The following is a 24,895-nucleotide window of genomic DNA, read 5'->3' on the forward strand; positions in this document are numbered from 1 at the left end:
AGAGCTTTTTCGAAAACCTCTGGGATGAATAATGTGCCTTATTTTTCACATGCTTGCTTTCCTGTGTATGGGTTACTCGTTCACTGCTCAGTTCTTTTCTGAGAGCACCGTACAACTCTTCTTAGTCTGGCCCACGCATCAGCCAGCCTCTCAGTTCCATTGTTTTCCTTGGAGGCCTCCTTCCTGAAGCTGGAGCCCCATCATCCTGCGCTAGTCAGCACTGGTGGCTTCCCCTTGGCTGTAGCCATAGTGGTCGTTCTGGGACTTCCTTTTGCCACTCTTCTGTACTGCGTTTTTCCTGGCTTATCTCCCTTTCTTTCATTTTGGCAGGATACATCCTCTAGATGCTTCCTAAGAAAGTATGAATGGGATATAAATTTTTCAAGCCCTAGTTCTCGAAACATGTTTATTCTATCCACATACTTGATTGACATTTTGGCCAGATAGAGAGTTATTTCCTCAGAAGTTTTAGGGAATTCTCGGTTGTCTTCTATTTCTGGTGTTGGTATTGAGGAGGCCTGCACCGGCTGAACTCCTTATCCTTTACAGTGTCCCATTGTGTCCCTAAGCTTTTGAGATCTACTCTGTCCCCAGTGTCCAGATAATTCAAAGTTATGTGCTTTGGTGCAGGTCTTTGTTTATTAATTGTACAGAGAACATAATGGCCCTTATATATATTGAAACTCATGTCTTATTTTTCTTTTAATTGCATTGAATTCTTTGTCAGATAATTTCATTTTCTTTGCTTGGTGTCTCTGTACCTATTCTCTGTGCCTTTTTGGAACGTGTTGGACCTTCTGGATTGATCCTCTAGTTATCTTCTTCTTTAAAATGGTCTTCTTTTCGTTATACTTTCAGGATACATTTGTTCATTCTAATGTTCCAGTTCTTCTGAACTTTTTATTTCTGTTATGTCTTGAATTTCCAAAAGTTCTTTTTTATTTTCTGAATATTCATCTGTAACAGTTCTGGTTTTGTTTCAGGGATCCAGCAGATTTGTTTATTTCTGAGGATAAGTTCTTTTCTGTGGTTTTTTTGTTTTTTGTTTTGTTTTGTTTTGTTTTGTTTTTACTTGCATTGTGGCTATTTCCTCTGAGTTCTAAATGATTGTTTTGGTCTCCATCTTTTATGTTAGGATGTCTGATGATCCTTGGCTTCATAGTTATGGTAGTCACCAAAGAGCCTCTTAGGGCCATCTAAGAACCTTGTTAGAATGTGTGTGTTTGCACTCACATGCCTGTGTGCATACACACAGATGGGAGACACTTAGAACATTCCTTGCTCTTTCATCAGGAAACTCTCAAATATCAATAGGTATCAGTAGGTGCTTCCTCTTGAGGCTGTCAAGAGGCTGAGGCTGAGGTCCCTCAAAAGGGACCTTCATATCCCCTACTTTCATCTAGAATTTTGGGGGCTTAGTCTCATTCTAAGAGACAGCAAATGTCTCATTCCTCAGCATGCAGAGTTTTACTTAATCCTTTTATTTTCAATAAATTTTTCATTTTACTGTGTACAATGTCTTGAAAACTAGAGACTTGCATGTTTATGCTCTCCAGACTTCGATTGTAAATCTTCAGTCCACTGCTTGGGACATGGATCTGGGAGGTCTTGTTACTCTTTCGACAAACTTTCAACCAGGCCTCTTTTTCGCTCCCCACACCCTTGCCATCAAATATATCTGGCGTCTTCAATTCTTAAGCCTTTTAAGGGTTCTCTGCTGTGAACTGGCTTGCTTCTTGTTTGGCTTCCATCCCTGCTGGCAGAATGGAAAAACACTTAGCAGAGTGGAGGAAGAGGAAACCCAAGATAGTTACCCCTTGCCATCCACTTTCCATCTTTGAAAAATTTGCAGATTTGTCTCATCTGCTCTCTACTCCTCTCTGCTCTGTGTGTTTCTTCCTTTTTTATTCCTTTATTCTCATCTCAGAGAGGGCTCTGGGGGAGAAAGTTTCTCTCCCCTGTCTGATTGGAAGACCCTAACTGCCTTTTTCATTTTGCCCTTCTCATTTTACTGTAGATTTTTTAAATGACGCTCAAAGGAGGGTTCTTTGGCTATATCACTGTACGGTTCATCCCTGTTTGTTAAGTTCAGGAAGGGTGGTTTTGTAAACTAGGAGTCAGCATGTTGGCAGGTCTGTCTTTGCTCTGTAATCACCTTGGAAACTCTCCAGCTTCTTTTCTCTGACAAGTTGTTGCTATATTGTAGGGAGTGCAGTCCGCTGGGCATTTATAGTTGCTGGATTGTATTTCCCATTGCTTTTTTTGAGGGGAGTGTATATATGACTAAGCACAAGACATACTTTGTTTTGGAAATCAGAGCTCATCCTACTCCCCGTTTTGGGGCCTGTGCATTATTATACTTTTTCTTTTGTCTTTTACACGATAAAATCATCAAAAATATGTTCTGTAGAGCAGCATGAAAGTAATTGATATACTGTAATTTTTCTTTCTCATAGAATATTATGTATATATGTATACACACACATATTTAGTTATTTATTTGTGGCTTTGTAAATGACTTAAGTTAGATGCTTGTGTATGTATGTTTTTTGAGGGCTTAATGAAAACATTAGTTAAATAATTTTTGCTTAATTACTTTATTTTCATTAAGCTCTTAAGATTAACATTATATACACAAGTGTAGTTGATTCAGGTTTTGCTAACAGCACACTCCCTCAGACTTTCTCTTATTTATGTTGGTTGCAGATTACTCATTACATCCTTTTACAACGCTTAAAAATAGAAACCAGATTAAAAAAATTGAACTTAAAAGATGAATTATTTCCATCAACAAGGATCTTATATCATTTTGTGTGTGTTGTAGATAAGAGATACTGAACCCATGGGACTTTTTTTTTTTTTTACTTATAATTGTCACATACCTTTCGTCCTTAGACTATTTCCTGTGGAAATGTATAGTTGACTTGCTCATTGATTTCCCAATGGGCTCCAAGTTTGTTCAGTGGTGTCTGTGTGCACAGGAACAAGGACAGTTCCTGGCATATGCAGAGATTGAATGATTGGCTGATTGATTGTGGGGCTGAATGGGCAGAGAGATGGCAGGTATTTTAATAGGATCTTCTCTTCTGATAGGCTGCTGGTGATGGTATGTGTTCTTGAACCAGCCATGAACACTCTCCTTCCACTTCAGCCTCCTAACTTCTTCATAGGTCAGCCTGGGTGTAACTTCCTCCAGAAGCCCTCCCTATCACTCTGATCCTCCCAAATACAGTAGATTTGTCTGCTGTGTATTTAGCATCCTAAACCACTTATGCTCTTTGTTTACTTAGATTCCTCATTTAGACTAGACTCTGTGAAAGCTGATTTTGTCTGTCTTGCTCATCATTATATCCCTGACACCTTGCCCATTGGCTGGCTCTTAATAGGCATACATATTTATCTGAGATAATTCATTTTTTGGATGGATGGATGGATGGATGGATGACATTGTATAGCTAAAAATTGCACCTGTCTCACTGACCAATTTTAAAGATTCTCCCTCAGTTTGTACTTCCTGCCATTATCTGAAGGGCCATTCTTTGTCTATAATTTTGTCTTCTGCTCAAAGAAAAGCAGCAAGCAAAAGTAGATAATTTATTTGATTACTGCCCGAGTTATTCTCCTACTCTCTTAATTACCTGATTCATGGTTATGGAGGTCTTGATAGCTTCTTTGGTAATTATGGCAGTCTGTGTTGCTTTGTAGACTGTCTATATGTTCTTGAAATATTTTACATTTACTATAGTAAATGCTTTTACTATAAAGTCAACTTAAGGATAAACAGTAAGTCTTGCTTTACTGTGATGATAATGAATATATGAGCAACACAGTAAAATTCAAACCAGTCTCCGGGTTCGTTCTTCAGCTAGAGAAGAACCTTCCCAGAACCTGTCATTTAAAAAAAAAACACAAAGCTTTATTGAGATATAATTCATATACCATAAAATTCACCCTTTTAAAGTTTATAATTCAGTGTTTTTAGTGTATTCACCAACTTGTACAACCATCAGTACTGTAAATTACAGAACATTTTTTATCGGGCCTGAAAGAAACACCATGGTGCTTAGCAGACATTCTTCCTTCTGCTGTCTGTATGGATTGGCCATAGTCCAGATATTTCACATAAATGGAATTCTACAATAATTTTTTTTGTCCATCTTCTTTGACTTAGCATGATGTTTGAGAGGCCCATCCATGCAGTGGCGTAGATCAGTAGTCATTCCTTTTTATGGCTGAGTAATAGTCCACTGGAGCACATTTTGCTCATCCATGCATGAGTTGGTGGATGTTAGGATTGTTTCCGATGGGGCTGTTATGAATCATGCTGCTCTGATCACTCATGTACGAGTGTTTTTGTTGTCAGGTTGATATCATCATTCAGTTTTGAACTTTAGCTTAAAATGAGTAGAAACCTTGGGCACCTGGGTGGCTCTGTGGGTTAAGCCTCTGCCTTCAGCTCAGGTCATGATCTCAGGCTCCTGGGATCGAGCCCCGCATCAGGCTCTCTGCTCAGAGGGATCCTGCTTCCTCCTCTCTCTCATTGCCTGCCTCTCTGCCTACTTGTGATCTCTTGTCTGTCAAATAAATAAATAAATTTAAAAAAAAAACGAGTAGAAACTTAACAAATGTTATTCATATATAGCATACATACAGAAGTGCTAAATGTTCATCTCAGGTTTTACAAAGTTAGCATACTTGTGTAACAAGAACCAAGCTCTACAAAGAGAACATTTTCGGTTCTTTTGGGGACTTTTGGATGTTGGCTTTGGGTTAAGTTGTTTCATTTACCTGTATGCTCGAGTAGATCTGACAGCTTCCTCTTGACTGTGTATTTGAAACGTAAGGTCAGTGGGTAGTTTATTTTACAACAGGGCAGCAGCTGAGATGACAGACTGTAGGGCCTCGATTGCTTGGGTTCGAACCCCAACTCTGCCATACATTAGTGAGACCATGGGCAGATTACCTAACATTTCTGTGCTCCGATTTCCTCATCTGTAAAATGGGGATAAAACTACCTTATGGAGGGGAGCACCTGGGACTCTCAGGCAGTTCATTTCCCTCTTGATTTCAGCTCAGGTCTCACTCTCAGGGTCGTGAGTTCAAGCCCCACATTGGAGTGAAGCCTGCTTAAACAAATAGACCAAAAACTACCTTATAGGGAGGGTTACTACAAGTGGGTAGTTTAGAAAATTGCATGATGATCATTCTAAAAGCTGTATTTGTGTTCTCTTATTATTGTTGTTAGGATTACTGTTATTGTGTCTGTCTCTTCAGTAGAATGTAAGCCTCTTACCTGACTTATGAATCAGTTTTCCAAAGACTGGCTACTGGTGCCTAGCACTTAATAGAAACTCTAAATTTTTTTAAGAAGTAAAGGAGGGAGGGGTTTTAAATGATGAGTGGCAGAATTCCTAAATCGTTTCCTGAACCCACTTTTGACAGCTACACTGTCTTTTCTTTTACAACAGCTTTTGGAGCTGTTTGACAGCGAAGACCCTCGGGAACGGGACTACTTAAAAACAGTCTTACACAGAATTTATGGCAAATTTCTTGGTCTTAGAGCATTTATCCGAAAACAGATTAACAATATTTTTCTAAGGTAAGTGGAGGGTGGGGGGAGAAGGAGAAGCAAAATTGGTGGTTTTATAGAAGTGTTAAATGAACTTCAAACATTTGAACATCGTGTACTGACTTTATTCTTTCTTTTCTTGTTTAAAAAAGGTTTGTTTATGAAACAGAACACTTCAATGGTGTAGCTGAACTGCTGGAAATATTAGGAAGGTAAGCACATTTTTAGCTAATGGCTAATCTCAGGTGAATAGCGTTTTGAGAATGAGATTCAAGTGGCACAGGGAAATGCTGACCTACATCTCTTGCTATAGGTACATGGGGCACTCTTAATTTGTGCTTTCCCATGTTTCCCGACTGACTCTACAAGTGTCAGTGATTTCTTGTTCCTCCTTGTCCCACAATTATGCATTGCTGATTTCTACTGGAATGACTGAAAGAGCTAACAGTTCGTTCATTGCTACAGAGAAAATACATCTAATTGACCCCAAACCTGTTACTCCACAACATCTTATTCTCGTAGTTTCTAGGCTACCTGTCCTTTGCCATATCTTTTGAAAGCAAGTTAAAATAAATTGGAAAGATTGCCATTTTCGTTGGAACCACGAACCCAGGAGTAGTTCTTGAACAGCTGCTGCTGGGAGAAGTAGAATGAATTGGAAAGAGACAGCTGCTGTGTAGGTTTTTATACACAAGGGAGGTTAATGTGACTGGACAATGTGATTACTTAGTTTCTTCTCCTAATGTGAGGAGAAAAAGAAGGTGGAGTCACATGGTTTTTTCTGTGACTTCCCCAGGCAGGATTGCTGTGTCTGTGGTATTCTTAGTTGGAGAAGAAACTTCAGGAATGATGTCTGCACCTGGAAAGGTCATAAGTGAGGAGGGCAATGATTTTGGGGGAGAAGAAAAAATAAAGAGTTACTGATTACAAAAGCTTTTGGGAATCATCCAACTAGATGTTAAGAGCATAAGAGCCTGTGCTAGATTATCATAAGCAAATTTTCTTAAATTTCCTTCCTACTTAAATGTATTCTTTGAAGTAACTCAGAAATCTTGAATGTCGCCAGGTGGGGTTTGGGCTGTTTTGGACCAAACCGAAACTGATTCATATTTAACTTGGTCTTCCAGGAGCTGGTTGTCTCAGTTGAGTTGGTTGTGATCATGCTGCTAATTCATGTTTCTTTTTCTTTTTCCTAGTATTATCAATGGCTTTGCTTTACCTCTTAAGGCAGAACACAAACAGTTTCTGGTGAAAGTGTTGATCCCTTTACACACTGTCAGGAGCTTATCACTCTTCCATGCCCAGGTAGAATTTTATGTAACTATGTATGGAAGCAATATTAGAAGTTTACAAACTCAGTGTTTCATTGATATTGATATTTCCTTAGTTTAAAAAAACTCATATAAAATGCCTCCCAAGGAAAATTAAAATGTGTGCTTTGTTTTTCTGTGCATAGTAGATTCATGGGAATATATTTTTTTTCTTTTTTTTTAAAAGGTTTTATTTATTTATTTGACAGACAGAGATCACAAGTAGGCAGAGAGGAAGGCAGAGAGAGAGGGAGGAGGAAGCAGGCTCCCTGCTGAGCAGAGAGCCTGATGCTGGGCTCGATCCCAGGACCCTGAGATCATGACCTGAGCCGAAGGCAGAGGCTTTAACCCACTGAGCCACCCAAGCACCCCATGGGAATATTTTTCAAGTGGGAGGAGCATTTGTTCAGTCGTTTTACCTGAGAACTTTGAGGACCTGCCTAATTCACAAAATTATATGTTGAACATGTTACATACAATCAAATATATGGGTTTTTCAGATTTAAAGCTTTGCACATGTGTCATCATTTTAGAATATTCTGGAATATTTTATCTCCTCGTTTGCATTAGTCTATCAGTTTCTCTTTGCCCCCTAGTTAATTCACTATTTCCTTCTCACTTTATACACATAAATAAACATCCTCACAAGTCAACAAATCAATATTTTCACATCTTTTTATTTTTAGCCTCCATTACTTTAAAAAGCCTACTCTGTCTTGTCCCAAATCTGTTTTCCGTGCTGACACTGCCTTGTGTGGTGAGCATGTCACTAGGGAACAGATAAATGATGTGGTGGCATTTTAAGTTTAGTTTTCCAAACCAATGGGAATGTTTTGAGTTTGCATAAAAATGTCACACATTTTTCTGAGCAATGTTCCTCTTTAAATGTGAAATTCTGTGTTTCGAGGAAAAATTAGTCCATATGTTTCCAATTTAGAACACCATCAAAATGTTGTTTCGCAAGGGTGGATTTCTTGTCCAAAAATCTTTACGAGCCCTTTTACAAATCTTGCCTCTAGTATTTGAAATAGGCTATCACATTTCATGAGCGTGTAGAAGAATTCTTAACCTAGATGAGCCAGCATCATATGTAAAACTCTTCCCTCCTCCAGCTGTGGCCAGGTACAACCTTTTGTCTCTTCATGAAACTGCTTCAGTTCGCATGGGCCACTTTCGCACGGGCCACTTTAGGCAGTCAGCAGGGTGTTTAGTAAGTGCTGCCTACGTTTTATTTTTGTCTAGGACTCTTCTAGAAACACAGTAAAACCCAGTATTGTCGAGGTTGGCAAAAAGAGAAGGGAAGCCCATGAGATGTAGCTTAGACCATATGTAGATGAGATACTTTCAGAATATACTGACTGTGATATTTCTGCTTTTCATTAGCTGGATACTTCATGTCTCAGTATTCGTTTAAAAAAAAAAAAATTCCCCTGGGGTGTTATTAGTGTCAATCTTTGGCTTGAAAAAGTAGCTTTTTTTTTCATTTTATATTTTATTTTTAAAATGAACATGAAGTTACTAAAACCAGAGTCTAGAAACTTTTTAGGAAGTTTTAATATGTTTTTTGAGTCCTTTTGAGTAGATAGCATTTCCAATTTTGTCTTTCATTTTTCTGTTTCTCCAGCTGGCGTATTGCATAGTACAGTTTCTGGAGAAAGATCCTTCACTCACAGAACCAGTAAGTATTTTTTTCTATAATTTCAAAAAACTTCAAAAAGACTACCTTTCATGAAGTATATATGGGAAATTAATTGCCATTGTTTTTTCTCCTTTTCATTTTAGGTTATTAGGGGGTTAATGAAATTTTGGCCTAAAACATGTAGTCAAAAAGAGGTAAGTGCTTAATGTTGCGGTGTTAAGAACTTACTAGAGTGTCAGCCTCTGAGCCAATGTGTAAAAATACATTATTTCACCCAATCTTCATTTTTTAAAAAAGATTTTACTTATTTACTTGAGAGAGAGAGAAAGAGCATAAGCAGAGGGAGAGGCAGGCTCCCTGCAGAGCAAGGAGTCTGATGTGGGACTCGATCCCAGGGCTCTGGGACCATGACCCAACTGAAGGCAGACACTTAACCAACTGAGCCACCCAGGCGTCCCATCCAATCTTCATTTTATCTCTCTAAAGCAGGACTGTAAATATTCACATTTTACTAGTTTTCAAATTGAAGCATAGAGAGCTTAAGTAGCCTGCCTGGGTATGCTAACTGTTAAGTGATTAGGAATCCGCCACCGTGATTCCTGAACCCTGAACTTCCATCATGCTCTGCTCAGTCCCAGGGAAACCCTAGTCAGGCTGTGGTCATGTGTCTCGCTGTCTAGCTTTATCAAAGTCACCTTTCTAGTGACCACTCCTAGGGTGGAGGCTTTGGTATTGCTGCCTGCCCAACCTGCCCAAATACCCAACATTAAAATATAATAGAGATGTACAGTTTTAAAATATATTACAGACATTTAGTTTCAGGTGTTCATAGAACTGGAAATTTCTGACCTACGATTATTTATATTTTTGCCAAAACCTAACCAGTATGTGCCGTGCTGGGAGTAAGTCTTAGCTTAGAAGTGAGGCTCGCTGGATGCCATGTCTTTACTCACTCTTCTATAGAGGCCACGTGGAAAATGGCCCAGCAAGAAAGGTCATCTGTCAGTTTGACATTTGGGAGAGAATTTTGGGAGAACTTCTCTATATATGTTGACAAATGGCAAGGGTCTGCTGCCTATTTACTGTATATTACTTTTAACAGAAATATGCTCCTTCTCAATCAGTTTTAATTCTTCAGAACCCTAATTTACACAATTTCAGAAAGTCATCTAATTTTTTAATACCTGTGTGACAAAATTAAGCTATATATTGCTATCCAGATGCACCTCAGGATAGGAAAACATGGTCATTTTTCGTATTTTAATTGCCTAGTTTTTTCCTAAGGTAATTACTATTATTTTTCTTTTTAATGCCTAAATAGGTAACTGGTTCTTATTTCTCTGTCAGTTTTCCATTATATTGAAAACAGTTGGCTGTGCTATTGGCTTGGCTCCATTTTGTGACCTAAAGCTCTGTTTCAGGGCGCCTAGGTGGCTCAGTCAACCGTCCAACTCTTGACTTTTGGTTCAGGTCATCTTCTCAGGGGCCTGGGATCAGCTGTGTCAGGCTCCCAGCAGAGAAGTCTACTTGCCTCCCTTTCCCTCTGTGTCCCTCCCCCTGCCCTGTGAGCTCACACTCGCTCTCCCTCTCTCTAAAATAAATTGGTAAATCTTGGGGGGGGGGGAAGGGGGGAATTAGAGCTCTGTTTCTTGAGACCCATGCGCTGAGGCTGGGATTCATTGTGCTTTATTGTGAGCAGTTGTGCACACGTTTGTTTGTCCGTGTGCAGATTGGGTCAGTGTGTGCTCTTGGGTTTAAAGTGGTACCTGTGTATGCGTGAACCTGCTCATTTGTGTCTCTCCGGCTGTCTGTGTTCTGTTAACTAATGTATCCTAGAAGAGCTCCTAGCACACAGCAGGGGCTGAAAACATTTCGCAGATAGCTGCATGTGCCACCATGAACTTCTGTCCATCCATGCAGGAGGCTGCTCTCCCACTGTTTGAAAAATAAGAGTAGGGGGGCAAATGGCCAGGTGGATAGCAATAGAGAGGAGCGCCCCACGGAGACATGGCTGTTGTTCCCCAGGGGCCCCACTGCAATGTGTCAGTGCCCCTTGTTCTGGGTTATAGATGTAGCATGTAGAGGATTTTTTTTTTTTTTTCAAAGTAAATAGAATCATACTTTCAAAACTGTAGAGAATTCGCTCTTAACAGGTGCCCTCTGCTGAACTCTTTGTGACATGAACATCTAACATAAGATGATGCCTAATTTGTTCCTGTTTTGTTTTAGGTGTAAATTTTTCTTAAAACATTACGAACTCTAATTAATCCTCATTGTTCATTTGGATTTTTACATGAAGTATCTGACATTTTGTGTTTTGTACTTACAGGTCATGTTCCTTGGGGAGCTGGAAGAAATATTGGATGTGATTGAACCCTCACAATTTGTTAAAATTCAAGAACCTTTGTTTAAACAAATTGCCAAGTGTGTATCTAGCCCCCATTTTCAGGTTAGTAATAAAGAGAGGATGAACCGCAGTGGCCTGAGCAACAGATGTTATTTGGTTAAGTTTTATTTGTATTGAAAGACATGCCATGGGCACTAGCTGCTTGTTTTTTATTTGCTTTTTTCTCATACAATAATAATTTTCATCGTAACCACCTTTGTCTTGAACACGTGCAGTATGACAGCTCCTTTGATGGTGCTTTCTGCCTAGTAACTTTAATGCTCATGATCATTCTACAAGGAGAGTGTTATGATTTGAACACCGAAGGTCTAAGTGGTAAAATAACTTGTCTCCAATAAAATGGCTGAGTAAGAGGTGGACTGGTAGGATTTATAGAATATAAGAGAGAATGCAAAATAAAGCTTAAGAGGCAAGGAGAACACGCGTATATACTGTGCTAGATGCTTTTCATACCTTATTTATAAATTTCACATTATCCTACGAGGCTCTGCCCTCCCTGCTCACCCCCAACCCTGCTGTTTTCGAGACTCAGAATGATTTGCTTAAGAGCCGCAAGTTTCCTGGGGAGTGAAGTCAGTTAGGTGTAGCTTCTTGTGAAAGCTGGTCACCTTCCATGGCACCACTCTGCCTCCCTGTGGCCACTGGGGGGATCACAGGGAAGTGAACCTGACAACCTTTTTCTCAACTGGGGCTGTTGTTGCAGAACGTACACAGGAGGGAAGGGGGTGATCTGGAGCGAAAGAAAACGGGTCACGTATTCTGTCCTCTCGCTGTCTAACTGAAGGTCCGAATCACAGACTTTGAAAATTAACTCTCCATATACTGCCTGCTGTCGTTGGTAGCAAAGAATCCCACAGCTAACGAGATAGACTCAGCAGTGGGCTTTTCCCCAAGCTCTGGATAGTCTACCTCACTTTTCAGTTTTCATCAGGAGGTTTGACATTGTGGAAAGCAAAGAGCAGAAGCCCCCCCAACCCTTTCTTTCAGAAATATCTTTTAAGATCACCAGGGAGGCTTAAATGATGCACAGAGGCTTAGAAAGGAGACAAAGTGTCTAATAAGCACGGCTGTGTCCACTCAGGCTGCTGTAACAAAATACTGCTGACTGGGTGGGTTATTAACAGCAGAAATTTATTTTTCTTGTTTCTGGAGGGTGGAAGTTTGAGATCAGGGTGCCATAGCACAGTTGAATGAGGCCTCTCCTTTGAGTTGTGGTTTTCTTGTATCCTCACTTGGCAGAAGGGCTAATGGTCTCCCTGGAGTCTGTTTAATAAGCACTAATCCCATTCATAAGGGCTCCAGCCTTGTGACTTCAGTACCTTCCAGAGCCCCCGCCCACCAATACCATCATCTTGGGAGATTAGGATCTCAACATATGAATTTTCTGGGGACAGAAGCTTTCAGATCACAGGAGGCTTCTATAACAAAACACTATAGACCATGTGGCTTAAACCACAGAAACTTATTTCTCACAATGCTGGAGGCTGTAAGTCTGAGATCATAGTGCCAGCCTGGTCTGCTTCTGGTGAGGGCTCCCTCTGGCTTGCAGATGGCTGGCTGCCTTCTCACCGTGTCCTCACATGGCCTTCCTTGGTGTGTGTGTGAGGAAAGAGAAGATCTCCCTCTCCCTCCTCTTGAGACCACCAGGCCTGTTGGATTAGGACCCTGCCCTTATGACTTCATTTAACCTTAATTACCTTCAGAAAGTCCTGTCTCTCACATACACTCATATTGGGGATTAGGGCTTCAGTGATGAATTGGAGGGGACAGTTTTATCCATAGCAAAAAGAGAGAATTTAAAATTATTTGGCCAAAGTAACATTTAGAACAAAAGAAAAGACAGTAAAGAGGTTCTTCTTTATCCATTTGTTAAGTGTTCGTTGGCGCAGCCAGCAAACATTTTTTAAGTGATACTCTGTGTAGCCACATGCCTTTCATTCCTTGCCCCCTGGTGTGGCATCAGGGTCAGAGGTCTCCAGTCAGAGATCACACCGATGTGCAAGGACGACAGTGGTCCCAGGAAAGTAATGATTCTGTCCTGATTCTGCTAATTTCTGCTTTGCAAATAAGCAGTGCCTTTCCTCTTTAAGGGGCTTTACTGGATACTGATATACTCTCTGTAAGTGATTTTGCATGGCAACAAACAGATACACATGGCCTCGAGGCAGGGGCTTACCTACTCTGGGCTCATTTTCCTCATTTGCCAAATGGAAATAATGGTCCTTACGCTATGTGTTGGTTGTGAGGATTAAATGAGATAATATGTGAAACACTTAGCACAGTGCCTGGCATAGGGTAAACATTCAGTAATGATTATTTTCTTTGTACTCTCAGGGTCTAGTGCCTCATGGTCCCAGGATTCTTTTTTTTTTTTTTGAAACAAGTTCAGTAATGTAAGTGGAAAGGCTTAATTTCTCAGAGTCTCCTGGTGGGTACATCTTATACCATGTCATTAAATTAAGTTATTAAATTTAAGTTTAATTTAAATTTATTAAATTAGAACGTAATTTTTTAATCTGGATGGATGAACAAAGCCACTCTTTTTTTCTTTTTCCCTTTTAAAAACTATCTCTAAAAGGAGATCTTAACTTTTTTGAGATTTTTGATTTGACTGCCTTTAAAATTTTTTTTTTTAAGATTTTATTCATTTACTTGCGAGAGATCGCAGGGAGGCAGGCAGAAAGAGAGGAAGGGAAGCAGGCTCCTCACCGAGCAGAGAGCCCGACATGGGGCTCGATCCCAGGACCCTGGGATCATGAACCGAGCCGAACTGAGCTACCCAGGCGCCCCGATTTGACTGCTTTTTAGATTGTTTAGGTTATTCTTTTTGAGGTCTTCCTTTGAAATCACAGAGTCCATTGGATAGCATGGTGGCCAAAGAAAAACGGATCGGAGATGGCAAGCAATTGTGTGTAATGTCAGTGTCTCTGAGTCCAAAAACTGAGTGACTCCCATCCGGCTTACCCAGTTCAAAGGAAGGGACCGGAACTAAACTTTGGAAAGAGTCTGGTCACTCATCTTTGAGTCCCAGTTTTCACCTTCCTAACAGGGTGACCTTGTGAGGTATTAGTCTCTCTGAGCTTCAGCCTCTTTGTCTGTACAGTGAACCCAAGGGCACCTAGTTCTGGATGGCGGTGAGGACGGCACATTCTGCCTACAGCAGGCCCCATGGCTGGCCAGAGAAGAAAGGTGCTTAGTGAATAAGAATGTTCTCCAGAGATGAGCAGCTGGATTTTCCCAAATACCAGCTTTGTGCTGGCCCTTTAGGGTGATCGGAAGTGTGTGGGATGAAAGAAATGAGCCATAAGAGGGTTAAAGACACACGGACAGCAGTGTGCATCTAGCAGTGGAGAAGAGTTGTTTGGAGTTCGGGGGCTGGGTGGGGAAAATGTGGAATCAGATGAAATGGGCGCTATAAAAAGGAGGACATAAAGAAATAGGCAGGAAAACTTTTTTCCTTCCCCCCAATTGATGAACCACTTTAGAACTTTCTGAAACTGAAATCCACAAAAATGTAAAGTGTGATAAATATTTAACTTCACATTTGGTTGAATGATATAAAAAACAGTCTTAAAATTATTTTTGTTTGGAGAGATTTTTGATTTTGCTTTATCAGTCTTTTTCTCTCTCTTAATATTCTTTTTCTTTTTTTTTTTTTTCAAAGGTGGCAGAAAGGGCCCTGTATTATTGGAATAATGAATACATCATGAGTTTGATAGAAGAAAACTCCAATGTCATCCTTCCCATCATGTTTTCCAGTCTTTATAGGATTTCAAAAGAACATTGGAATCCGTAGGTTTTCCGTTTCTCCCTTCTTCTCTCCCTCCCTTCCCATTCTTCCTCCATCCACGTTCCTTCCCTCTCTCCCCTTTCCTTCTCTCTTTCCCTGCTCCTCTTTTGCTTAATAAAAGGTCTTGAGTGCTTGCTATGTGCCAGATGCCGTGCATGCTGGTAACGATTGGTAAAGACAGATACATGAAAATGCCCATCTGTTAGAAATTCACTGACCAGTGTTAGGGAGACTCACAAGCAGATAGTTGAACATCACAGCATTTAAACAACACTGTCTTGTAAAGTATCTGTTTACTCGAGGGGTTCCTGATTTGCTTCTGAATGTAGCAGAACTATTTTGGGGATCCTCTGGAGTGAGAGAAGGGGTTTGTGGATATTGATGGGGCAGTGATGCTCAAACCGAGTCTTACAGGAATGTGGCAGGTGGATGGGATGGGGGGGCCCTTCGGTAGTGTGGGGCTCTTCTTCACATTAGAAGGCCCCAGAATGTAACAGTCACCTGTCAGGTTCTGAAACGTGTGAATCTGAGAGGCCTAAAGTACCTGATCTTTTGGGGAGGATGCTGGAAGATGGGGTTAAAAAGGGGAGTGCAGCGCACGTGCACCTTCACCAGTGGAAGATAAGGAAACACTTAGGAGTCGTAAAGAGGAACATGCTTGAATTGATTTGCATTTTAGCATGATGCATTTTTTAAAAGCCAACTCAGTCATTGTTCATGTTGTCTCCAAATTTGCCAAAGTTTGTTACTAGAACTTGTAAACAGTGAAGACTCATCATCTAGGTCACCCACTCCTCTAGGTCTTGAGGACCTAGAGAGTGGTTCTGGCGAGGGTCTTGTCACTGCCCAGTGTGCTGTATTGGCCCTTCCCCACCTGTGCCCATTGTCCATGAGAAGGTCATTCACCCCAGCAGAAGGGAGCTGAAGTTTTCCTTTTAATGGGCACAGGGCAGAAGCAACAGAGCAAATACACTTAAGTTTTGGAAGCATCAAACCCACGGTTTATTTCACCTATGGCCTAACTTACCAGTGCTTTCTTCAGCAGCATTGGTTGCAAGTTTGTAGCAAACAGTAGTAAGGCACATTTTTGCAAAGGGCAATATTTAGAGTCTAGTCGGAAGATACCAAGCCTGTCATAGTCACAGTCCTCATGTTGTCAAGAGTTTATTCTTCCTCTTGATAAAGATGTGCTGCCATTTTGGCCATTTAGCTGTTTCACAGCTAATGGGAGCCATCACCAGCTTGCCAGTCACCTTACCAGAGTATGTGTTGGGTCCGCAAGGAGACTTAGCAGGCGTGAATGGACTGAAACAAATCACAACTAGAAACTTAACGCGTAGTAAACTACCCAGCTTACAGAGGTTACAGAGGTTATATGAATAACATATATCTTATTTGTTACCATGAGAACAGGTTTTGATTTTGATGAATTATGTGTATTATCACTTTCAAAATAAAATTCTAGGGGTGCCTGGGTGGTTCAGTCAGTTAAGCATCCAACTCTTGACTTTGGCTCAGGTCATGATCTCAGCACTGTGAGGTCAAGCCCTGCTTCGGTCTCTGGGTCTCTGCGATGGGTGTAGAGCCTGCTTTACATTCTCTCCCTTTGCCCTCCCCCGCCCCCTTTCTCTCCCTGCCCCCCCCCCCACGCCTCTCTCTCATCTCCCTCTCTAAATAAATAAATAAGTATAATAAAGCATTCTGTGCAAATTTAAGTCTCTAAGGTCAGTCCTAGCACAGGTGCTCCTTTTTAGGGTGAAGTGGCTTTATTTTTATACTTGTCTTCTTACTAAATGAAGTTAACAAGTGCCCACAGGCAAGTCTATTCTGGGTACCAATAATTAGAAGGGCAAAATTAGATTTTTCTTTTTCTGATCCTGTCAACCCCTCAGAAAGATATCTTGCCTAGAATAGTAAAGAATAGAACTCTCTTGATGTGGAAATGAACCGTAGGTCCTTTCTAGTTGTTCCAACGGAGAAGGGATGGAGATTCTGCAATACAAGGAATTCATTCAGACGCAGGTGGTGCTCTGGCTTTCTCAGTGCACCTCCCGTTATATAAGACTAACCAACACGTTCTCTTTTCTTTGTGCTTCCCAGGGCTATCGTGGCGCTAGTGTACAATGTGTTGAAGGCATTTATGGAAATGAACAGCACCATGTTTGATGAGCTGACAGCCACATACAAGTCAGATCGTCAGCGGTAACTTTTTAAAGCTTTTTTGTCAGCTGTGCATAAAACTGTTGAGTTCTTTCCTTGCTCTTTGCTGCAGTTGCCTAATTGCACCCGAAATCCTAAGCAGCACAGTTTAATTTATTTATATGTTCATTTTTGCATGCTCATTAGCTGTGTCTTCATTAGCATGCCAGGAGGTAACAAAGTATCATTTTGAGAAAGACTACTTTCCTCCTTCCTTTCCATAATGTTTCTCTTCTGCCTCAGGGTTAAGGGCCTGGCATGTCACGCAGATTTCCCGGATGTTTCCTGCCCCTGGGGGTGGTTTGCCCTTGGGGTTCACTCCCATTCTGAACTTATTTGAACTGGAGTTGGGGGCAGATCTTGTGTAATTTACCCAGCAGCAGGAGGGGTAAGGCACCATTTTTGTTTAGTTCTTTGGCCCAGAACTAACTTACTGCTCCAGAACACAAGTTCATTAGGATTTAAAGGACAATGAAAAGAATATGGAAGTAAAGAGTCTGGTATTCTAGCAATCTTGAAATGTTTGAGACCAAAAAGAAGGAAAAACCAGTTGAACTCTTTACATAAACAAGGCTTAGTAAGGCCTTTCTTGATTTCATTTACATGATTTTTCAACTTTGTTATTTCTTGTTCAACATGTCCAGCTTCCCAAAAGATGTTGTCTTGGTTCGTTTGGTCTGCTGATAACAAAATATCACCAAGTTATGGGTAGCTTTTAAACAACAGAAATTTTTATCTCTGAGTTCTGGAGGCAGGAAGCCAAGGTCGTGGTGCTGGCCTGGTTGGATAAGGGCTCTCTTTCTGAATCTTAGCCAGCCCCTTCTCACCGTGTCTCAGGTGATAGAAGAGGACAGTGAATCTCTGTGGGATCTCTCTCTCTCTCTCTCTCTCTTTTTTTTTTTTTAAAGTAAGCCTAGAGCTTGATTTTTTTTTTTTTAAGATGTTATTTATTTATTTGACAGACAGAGATCACAAGCAGGCAGAGAGGCAGGCAGAGAGAGAGGAGGAAGCAGGCCCCCTGCTGAGCAGAGAGCCCGATGCGGGGCTCGATCCGAGGACCCTGAGATCATGACCTGAGCCGAAGGCAGCGGCTTAACCCACTGAGCCACCCAGGCGCCCCTGTGGGATCTCTTTTATAAGGTCACTAATGCCAATCAAGAGGGCCCCAACCTTATGACCTAATCATCTCCCAAAAGTGCAGCTGCTGAGCCCATCATGCAGAGGGTGAGGATCTCAACCTAGGAATTTTGGGTGGGACAGGACACAAATATTCAGACCATGGCATTGATACACTTGGCGACCTTGAGGAAAGTCTAGAGAGCTTGTTAATAGTTGGGCTTCTGGTTTGGCTTGGATCCAGATGCAAATGTCAGCTTTATGTATTACAAAACCATGGACTTAGAAGATCCCAGGGATGTGTACGAGTGTTCATACCCAAGGCCTTGCTGAACCTCCTGATCAAAGCTATCTGTGGTCGCCTTGCTTCTTTGCTTTGCCTGATTTTGCATGTGTTACTTGCATTTTACTGATAAAAAGAGCAATGAGGGAAAAGATTTGGTGGCGGGGTAAAGGACTATCACAGTGATTTTTTTTTTTTTTTAACAAAAATTACCAGGATCTGGTTATATTGAAGAGCAATTTAATTATGGAATTTGGCAAGTGTTCAGCTATAGACAGAAGAAGTTGGGATATTTTATATAATATTGGAATAAGTATCAGTTATGGGATATGTTGTACCATACTTGTAATTTAAAGAACTTTTAAATATTTACAGGTGTTGTTAATCATTACATTTGTAACCCTCCTCGTGTCAAACTTCAAGTCTTTAAAAATGTTATCTAAGTAGAGGAAATAAAGAACACATTCTCATACTGTGGCATACCATTAAAAAAGAGTGTGTTGTACATAATGTCCTTTCTCTTTATAGCAACCAAAAACCCATAATGATTATCTTAGTCAAAAAGGATTAAATAAAAATCTGTAGAGTCCACTTAAGACAAATGAAGACCTTATTTCTAAAATATTCAAATGAAATTAAATTAATATTTATTGAGTTTCAGTGGTAAAACTGTTTTCTGATCATTTATCATCTAAGCTAAATAGATCAAATTTTTAGAAAAGGGACTGTTGAGCAAGGGGTCCAAGAATAGACAGAGCAAAGTTGATTCTGAAGATCTAGTGTATTAGAGCGACTTATTGTGAGTGGACTTTCTTAACGAGAGAAGGTTTTTTTTAAGTAAGGGTAGTATTTTGTCAAATGAGCTATAGCAGATTGTACTGAATAGACAGTTGGCTTCTTCCTGGATGTGGGACTAGGAAAAGAGAAAGGAGGGATTTATTTGGTGCTCTTAGAGAAGAAGTACCTGCAGGAGTTTATTTCTAGATGGCACCAAATTGAAGTGTTCTGGTGTAGATCAAATTTTTTTTTTAAATTAACATATGATGTATTATTAGCCCCGGGGTACAGGTCTGTGAATCGTTGGGCTTATACACTTCACAACCCTCACCATAGCACAGATCCTCCCCAGTGTCCATAACCCAACCACCCTCTCCCCTACCCCGCTCCCAGCAATCCTCAGTTTGTTTTGTGAGTCTCTTACGGTTTGTCTCCCTCCCGATCCCATCTCGTTTCATTTTTTTCCTTCCCTATCCCCCAGACCCCCAACTTTGCCTCTCAAATTCTTCATATCAGGGAGATCATATGATAAGTCTTTCTCTGATTGACTTATTTCGCTCAGCATAATACCCTCCAGTGCCATCCATGTTGTTACAAATGTTAAGATTTCATTTCTTTTGATGGCTGCACAGTATTCCATTGTATATATATACGTTTTGGGTGTGTATGTGTGTATATATATCTATATACACCACATCTTCTTTATCCATTCATTTGTTGATGGACATCTGGGTTCTTCCCATAGTTTGGCTCTTGTGGACATTGCTGCTATAAACATTCGGGTGCACGTGCCCCTTTGGATCACTAGTGCGATTGCTGGGTCTTTTCAACTTTTTCAGGAATCTCCATGCTATTTTCCAGAGTGGCTGCACCAGCTTGCATTCCCACCAACAGTGTAGGAGGGTTCCCCTTTCTCTGCAGTAGATCAAATTGTTATACAAATCTGAAAATAGTGAGTGGAATAACTAGTGCTGTTAAGATACCTATGCCAACATTTGTGCTATGTGAAATTGAAATTGGAAGAGAATTGACAGTATCCCTATCCCTAGCAGGACAGTGTGGTTAAGCTTTAAAATTCCCACCTACAGGGAGAGAGAAAAGTAGGAAAGAATGGGATGACAAGTAACTATTTCAGAAATATTTAGAATTTTTGAAGATGAAGTTGTCAGTATAAAAGATATTTAATGACTCAGCATAAAGTTCATCTGGAAGAAAAGCCCCACAGGATAAATTTTATTGAATGCCATAAAACTTTTGATCAAAGATGCGACTGAAATGTTTCAGTAGCAAGATGAGGAGTGTTTTCATGATGTTAGCACTTAATTTAAACTTCAGATTAGGGCAGTATGAACCTAATATATGTTTAACCTGTGTTTTAGTTGAAGAAAGTTCTTAGGCCCTTGCTTACCACCTTCTTTTCCATCCAAATGAAAAGGTTGTCAGTGTTCCATGATAATGTTTATTTAGACTTAGTATTTTTCCTTTACCAAGAAACCAAAAATGATTAATTTAACCAAACAGCTTACAGTCAAGAATCTGGAATTCATAATGATGGGAGGATCATCTAATTTTGTCCCTGTTGCTCTTTAAAATATCATGTTTCAGGGTCAAAATTACCCAATAGATAATTATTTCAAAAATTGTTAGGGGCAGAGAAGAGCTGATTTTAGGGAAACAAATGCTACTGGGGCAACAATCTTCCTCGTCTCTGTAGGTTGGTTTCTTTTGTAACAAAGTGGATCTCCCCAGTGGAGACCCCAGTGGTCTCCAGCAGTGACTGGGGTGACATCTTTAGAGCAGTATAATGAGACCAGATGAGACTCAGCTTTCAATTCCATAGAGAAAAGTCTTAGAAAAGAACTTTACTAAGAGATGTTGTAAATGAAGATTTGCATAAATGGGCTAGGAGGACTGATTTTCAAAATGTTAATTCTTACCAAGTTATAAGCATGATGTAATCCTAAACATCATTTGAATTTTGGGGGAATATGAAGAATAAAGTCTAAACTTCATCAAGAATTTGCCCCCAAAAAGGAATAGCAAAGACAACTTGTTCACTTACTAAAATGCATAACCAAGTGGCTGGCAATTCAAAGTGTTATTTTGATAGAAGAATGGCAAGTTAATTGAACAAAGCAGATATGTGTAGGTATGTGCATAATAAAAATAAAGAGCCCAAACTAATGGGATGGGAATTAATTAACCAATGAATGGCTCTGGGAAGATTAACCGTATGGGACAAAATTATACTAGACCCATAAATCACATTTTATACCTACATAAATTAAAAGATAAAGATAATTTAAAGAGAAATGTAAAAAAGGAAAGCATAAAATATAATAGAGAAGATGATTATTTAATCTTGGGATGCGAAAGACCTTTTAAGTATAATAAAGGAGATTTTGCAAATACAAATTATACAACTTAGTTGAGAAAAAATCAAATGTAAAATTAAAAGGCAAACAGCAAACAAGAAGAACATTCTTAAAACGAGGAACTGTTATTACACTACATAAAAATACTAAACAAATGTTTACTAAGTGATGTTTTTGTTGGTTAAATGTACTGTTCTGAAATCATTAGGGAAAAACAAAGATTATTTTAGATAATAGTAAAAGAAAATGATATTACCTTATTGGAAATAAATGCTTTAGATTGGCCATTCAAAAAAAAAATTGTTATGGCCTTTGAAATTCATATTATGCATATTGTATTCCAGATCTCTGAAACTAGTTCAGGATACAAGGCGTGAATTGCCGAAATAATTAATTATGAAATGATAATATTAGTTATTATATTTTACATAATTAAGTATTTCCTCTGACTTATGGAATGGGAATGTAAGATTATTTAGGTATTTCCTGAGATTTTTTTTTCAGGAGAGTGGATGAATTAATTTGTGTTGATATCGATTTCAGATAATTTTTTTTAATAAATTGGTGATGACATTAAAAAAATGAGGCTTTGGAATTATATGTATTGTATGTAAATCAGATAAACTATACGAATTTATATGTTTTACTTAACCTATGTGGGCTTTCCTAAGTAAATATTGTATTATAATTGAAGTTAATTCCTTGCTGGGTGAAGTAGCACAAGGACCATATCCCCCATGCCAGAGAGGGCATGAATTATATGAATTTATAGATTCACAAATATTATCTGAGTCTGTTTAGTGGATCGTCACAGTATGAGAAAGCTAGGGACAGCAGTAAATTATTTTTAATAGGAATTGACTTAATTTACAGTATAGTCAATATATATTCCTCTATTTTATACTTTCTACCTGGTTGATGTTAAAATTAACATCCTTTCTTTTATAAAACTATGCTGATCTAAAATGTTCTTGACAAATAAAATTTGTTGACCATATTTTGGACATTCAGTTTTTTAGTCAAATTTACCAGACAGTGAAATCTGAAAATCTGGAAATTGCTAGTCAACTTGATATTGAACCAAATTTGAAGGCTTGGAACATTAAAAATTTGATTCATAATAATGTAAACAATCTTTCCAGATCATTAAAACTGAAATCACAAAAGAACATTTCATTTGGTCGTATATATAGGTATAAAATAAATTAATAACTTGAATTTTGTGGTTTATTAATACTAGTAAGAACAAGACTCTGCTAAAAAGTTTAAGACAGTGTAAGGGAAATAGAATACTAAACGGGAAGTGTATTTTCTTGACCTGTGACTTTGTATTAGTATAATCTCTAGCATTCCCTTTTGAGAAACTATTTGGAGACAGAAAATTAAATTTTAACTAGATCCCGTGTAAAAATCATTTAATGTGTCTTTGGATCTCGAAGATTACAGATACGTAGAAATGATCCTCATTTTTGTTTTGAAGTTAATTTTCATTAATAAGCTAAGTATATATAAAGGGCTATTCATGTGAAATCTTAAAATTAGTCCTGTCGTCTCTTGCTTAGTACATTGATCCTTCTTTTCTGTGCATGTAAGTATCAAGGGGGAAAAAAAGCAAGAGAAGAACCAAAAGAGAAAACACCCAAAGCTTAATGCCAAACTTTTCAAAGACTACTTGTGAAACGTACATGGGGGAAAAGTATGTCAAAGGGGCAGTATTGTTAGATCATCTTTTCTGACTTTCCTAGTTGTTTATCTTATATTCCGTTTTCTCCCCAGTGAGAAAAAGAAAGAAAAAGAGCGTGAAGAACTGTGGAAAAAACTGGAGGATCTGGAATTAAAGAGAGGGCTTAGACGTGATGGCATAATTCCAACTTAACAGAAACAATGACAGCAACATCACTAACCTGTGGAGTCACACATTTATGTAGTAGAAGATGGAGCAACAGTTTTCTGTATTGTGCAACTTTGCAGTAGATTTCACATTTGTTTCATTATTACAACAGCACTGTATATACCTGTCTCTAAGTAACGGAAAAAAAAAATAAGGACTTCAATCCAAAGTTTGGACAGTAGATGGACTTCTCAGAACTTTGCAAACATGATCATTGTTCTAACCCTCTTTAAAAAACAAAAAAGCAGTCTTCAAAGATCTGTTGATGAAATTGCTATGTTAAAATTCTATTATCAGGAGTTCCTTATTTATCCTTAGCAGAGAGTATGAAACAATTTTCAAATGTGAACAATCTTAAATTTAGCTTGTCTTTCTGCTAAGCTGTTAAATGTATTTATAGTAATGGAAGAAAAAAAAAAAGACTGTCATTTCCTTATAAGTTTGTATAACATCCTCCTCTGGATAACTTGACTGTAACTTAACATCTTTTCCTTTTGCACATCTTCATGAGTTGAATGTCCATGTGGAATGGGGCCAGGAATTGTAAAGGTCCCTGATAAAAGTTTTGTTGGCTGGAGTGAACATCTTTCCAGTAACCAGGTAGTCCTGGTACTCCTTTAGTTTTAAAATTAGGAGTAAAAGAGAAGAGGTGATAAACATAGTAGGGAAGGGAATTTTGGATTCCTGCATCAATTTATGGTGAATCCAAATCAATGTCTTGAATCCTTTGAAAACAGGCACTGGGACATCATAGGCTTCAGTACCTGACCAGTATTAGTTGCATACATCATTGAGCACACACACCAGAGATGTTCGAGAAATGTCAGAAAACATCTTTTTGGACCATTTTGTAATAAGAAAGACAAACACTAAACAGTACAACCATGAAATTGATTGCCAGGATTGCGAATCTAATTGGGAAGAGAGTTGAGCAAACAGCTTGGACTGTTTGGAGTTGTTGCCTTACTTTTTAATATGTATTTATAAAGTATTCCAGCAAAAGAGGATGTAGCCTCTGGGAAAAAACAAACATATTACAGTGTTTTTTGTAGATTCTCGTTCTATATCTCATCACAGCGCCAGCCCTGTTTTTAGCCAGAAAGGATTCAGGATAAACATTACTATGCATTCTGAATTGGATGCATATTCCTAACTACTGTATTTGTTACCAAAAGTGGTTCTACAAATGCTACTGAAAAAAATCTGGAAATCCCTAATGTCCTGAGTATTAATAATAAAGTTTAAAAATGCTTTTCTATCAAAGGTGCATTGTGACCAAATTGTTTAAGAAAAAAATGAAAAACAAAACAAAATTGAGGGCTGTATTATACATATACCTTATTGGCTCTCTGCTTTGTATTTAGAAGAGGAATCTGACATCTTGGGGAGATAAAATGCCGATGAAATTTGTGTCCAGTATGTACGTACCTGATGCAGTTGCGTTATTATGTACTGAAAGATAACATGTTTTGGAATTTATTTTCAGGATGGTTTAGCTTGTTATGGACGTGGCAGCAGTGAGTTGATAATCCTAAACCG

At 39.1% G+C, this 24,895-nt stretch overlaps 1 protein-coding gene across 5 annotated transcripts in view; it reads left to right on the forward strand.

The window, feature by feature from the left end:
- PPP2R5E (protein phosphatase 2 regulatory subunit B'epsilon) overlaps positions 1-24,619 on the forward strand; it is a 136,803-nt gene extending 112,184 nt beyond the window's left edge. For 3 of the 5 annotated variants that reach the window (XM_082734167.1, XM_082734168.1, XM_082734171.1), the window contains 9 exons: positions 5,469-5,599; positions 5,722-5,781; positions 6,766-6,874; positions 8,504-8,557; positions 8,662-8,712; positions 10,848-10,967; positions 14,590-14,717; positions 16,816-16,917; positions 23,242-24,619. In XM_082734167.1, the coding sequence (XP_082590293.1) occupies positions 5,469-5,599; positions 5,722-5,781; positions 6,766-6,874; positions 8,504-8,557; positions 8,662-8,712; positions 10,848-10,967; positions 14,590-14,717; positions 16,816-16,917; positions 23,242-23,341 (855 nt within the window). In that variant the 3' untranslated portion in view covers positions 23,342-24,619. The remainder of the gene's footprint in view (positions 1-5,468; positions 5,600-5,721; positions 5,782-6,765; positions 6,875-8,503; positions 8,558-8,661; positions 8,713-10,847; positions 10,968-14,589; positions 14,718-16,815; positions 16,918-23,241) is intronic. The other 2 variants (XM_082734169.1, XM_082734170.1) reach the window with 1 other exon arrangement.
- The last annotated feature ends 276 nt before the right edge of the window (positions 24,620-24,895 follow it).

This window comes from Mustela nivalis (genome assembly GCF_964662115.1).
Source record: "Mustela nivalis genome assembly, chromosome: 6".
NCBI classification, from domain to species: Eukaryota; Metazoa; Chordata; class Mammalia; order Carnivora; family Mustelidae; genus Mustela; species Mustela nivalis.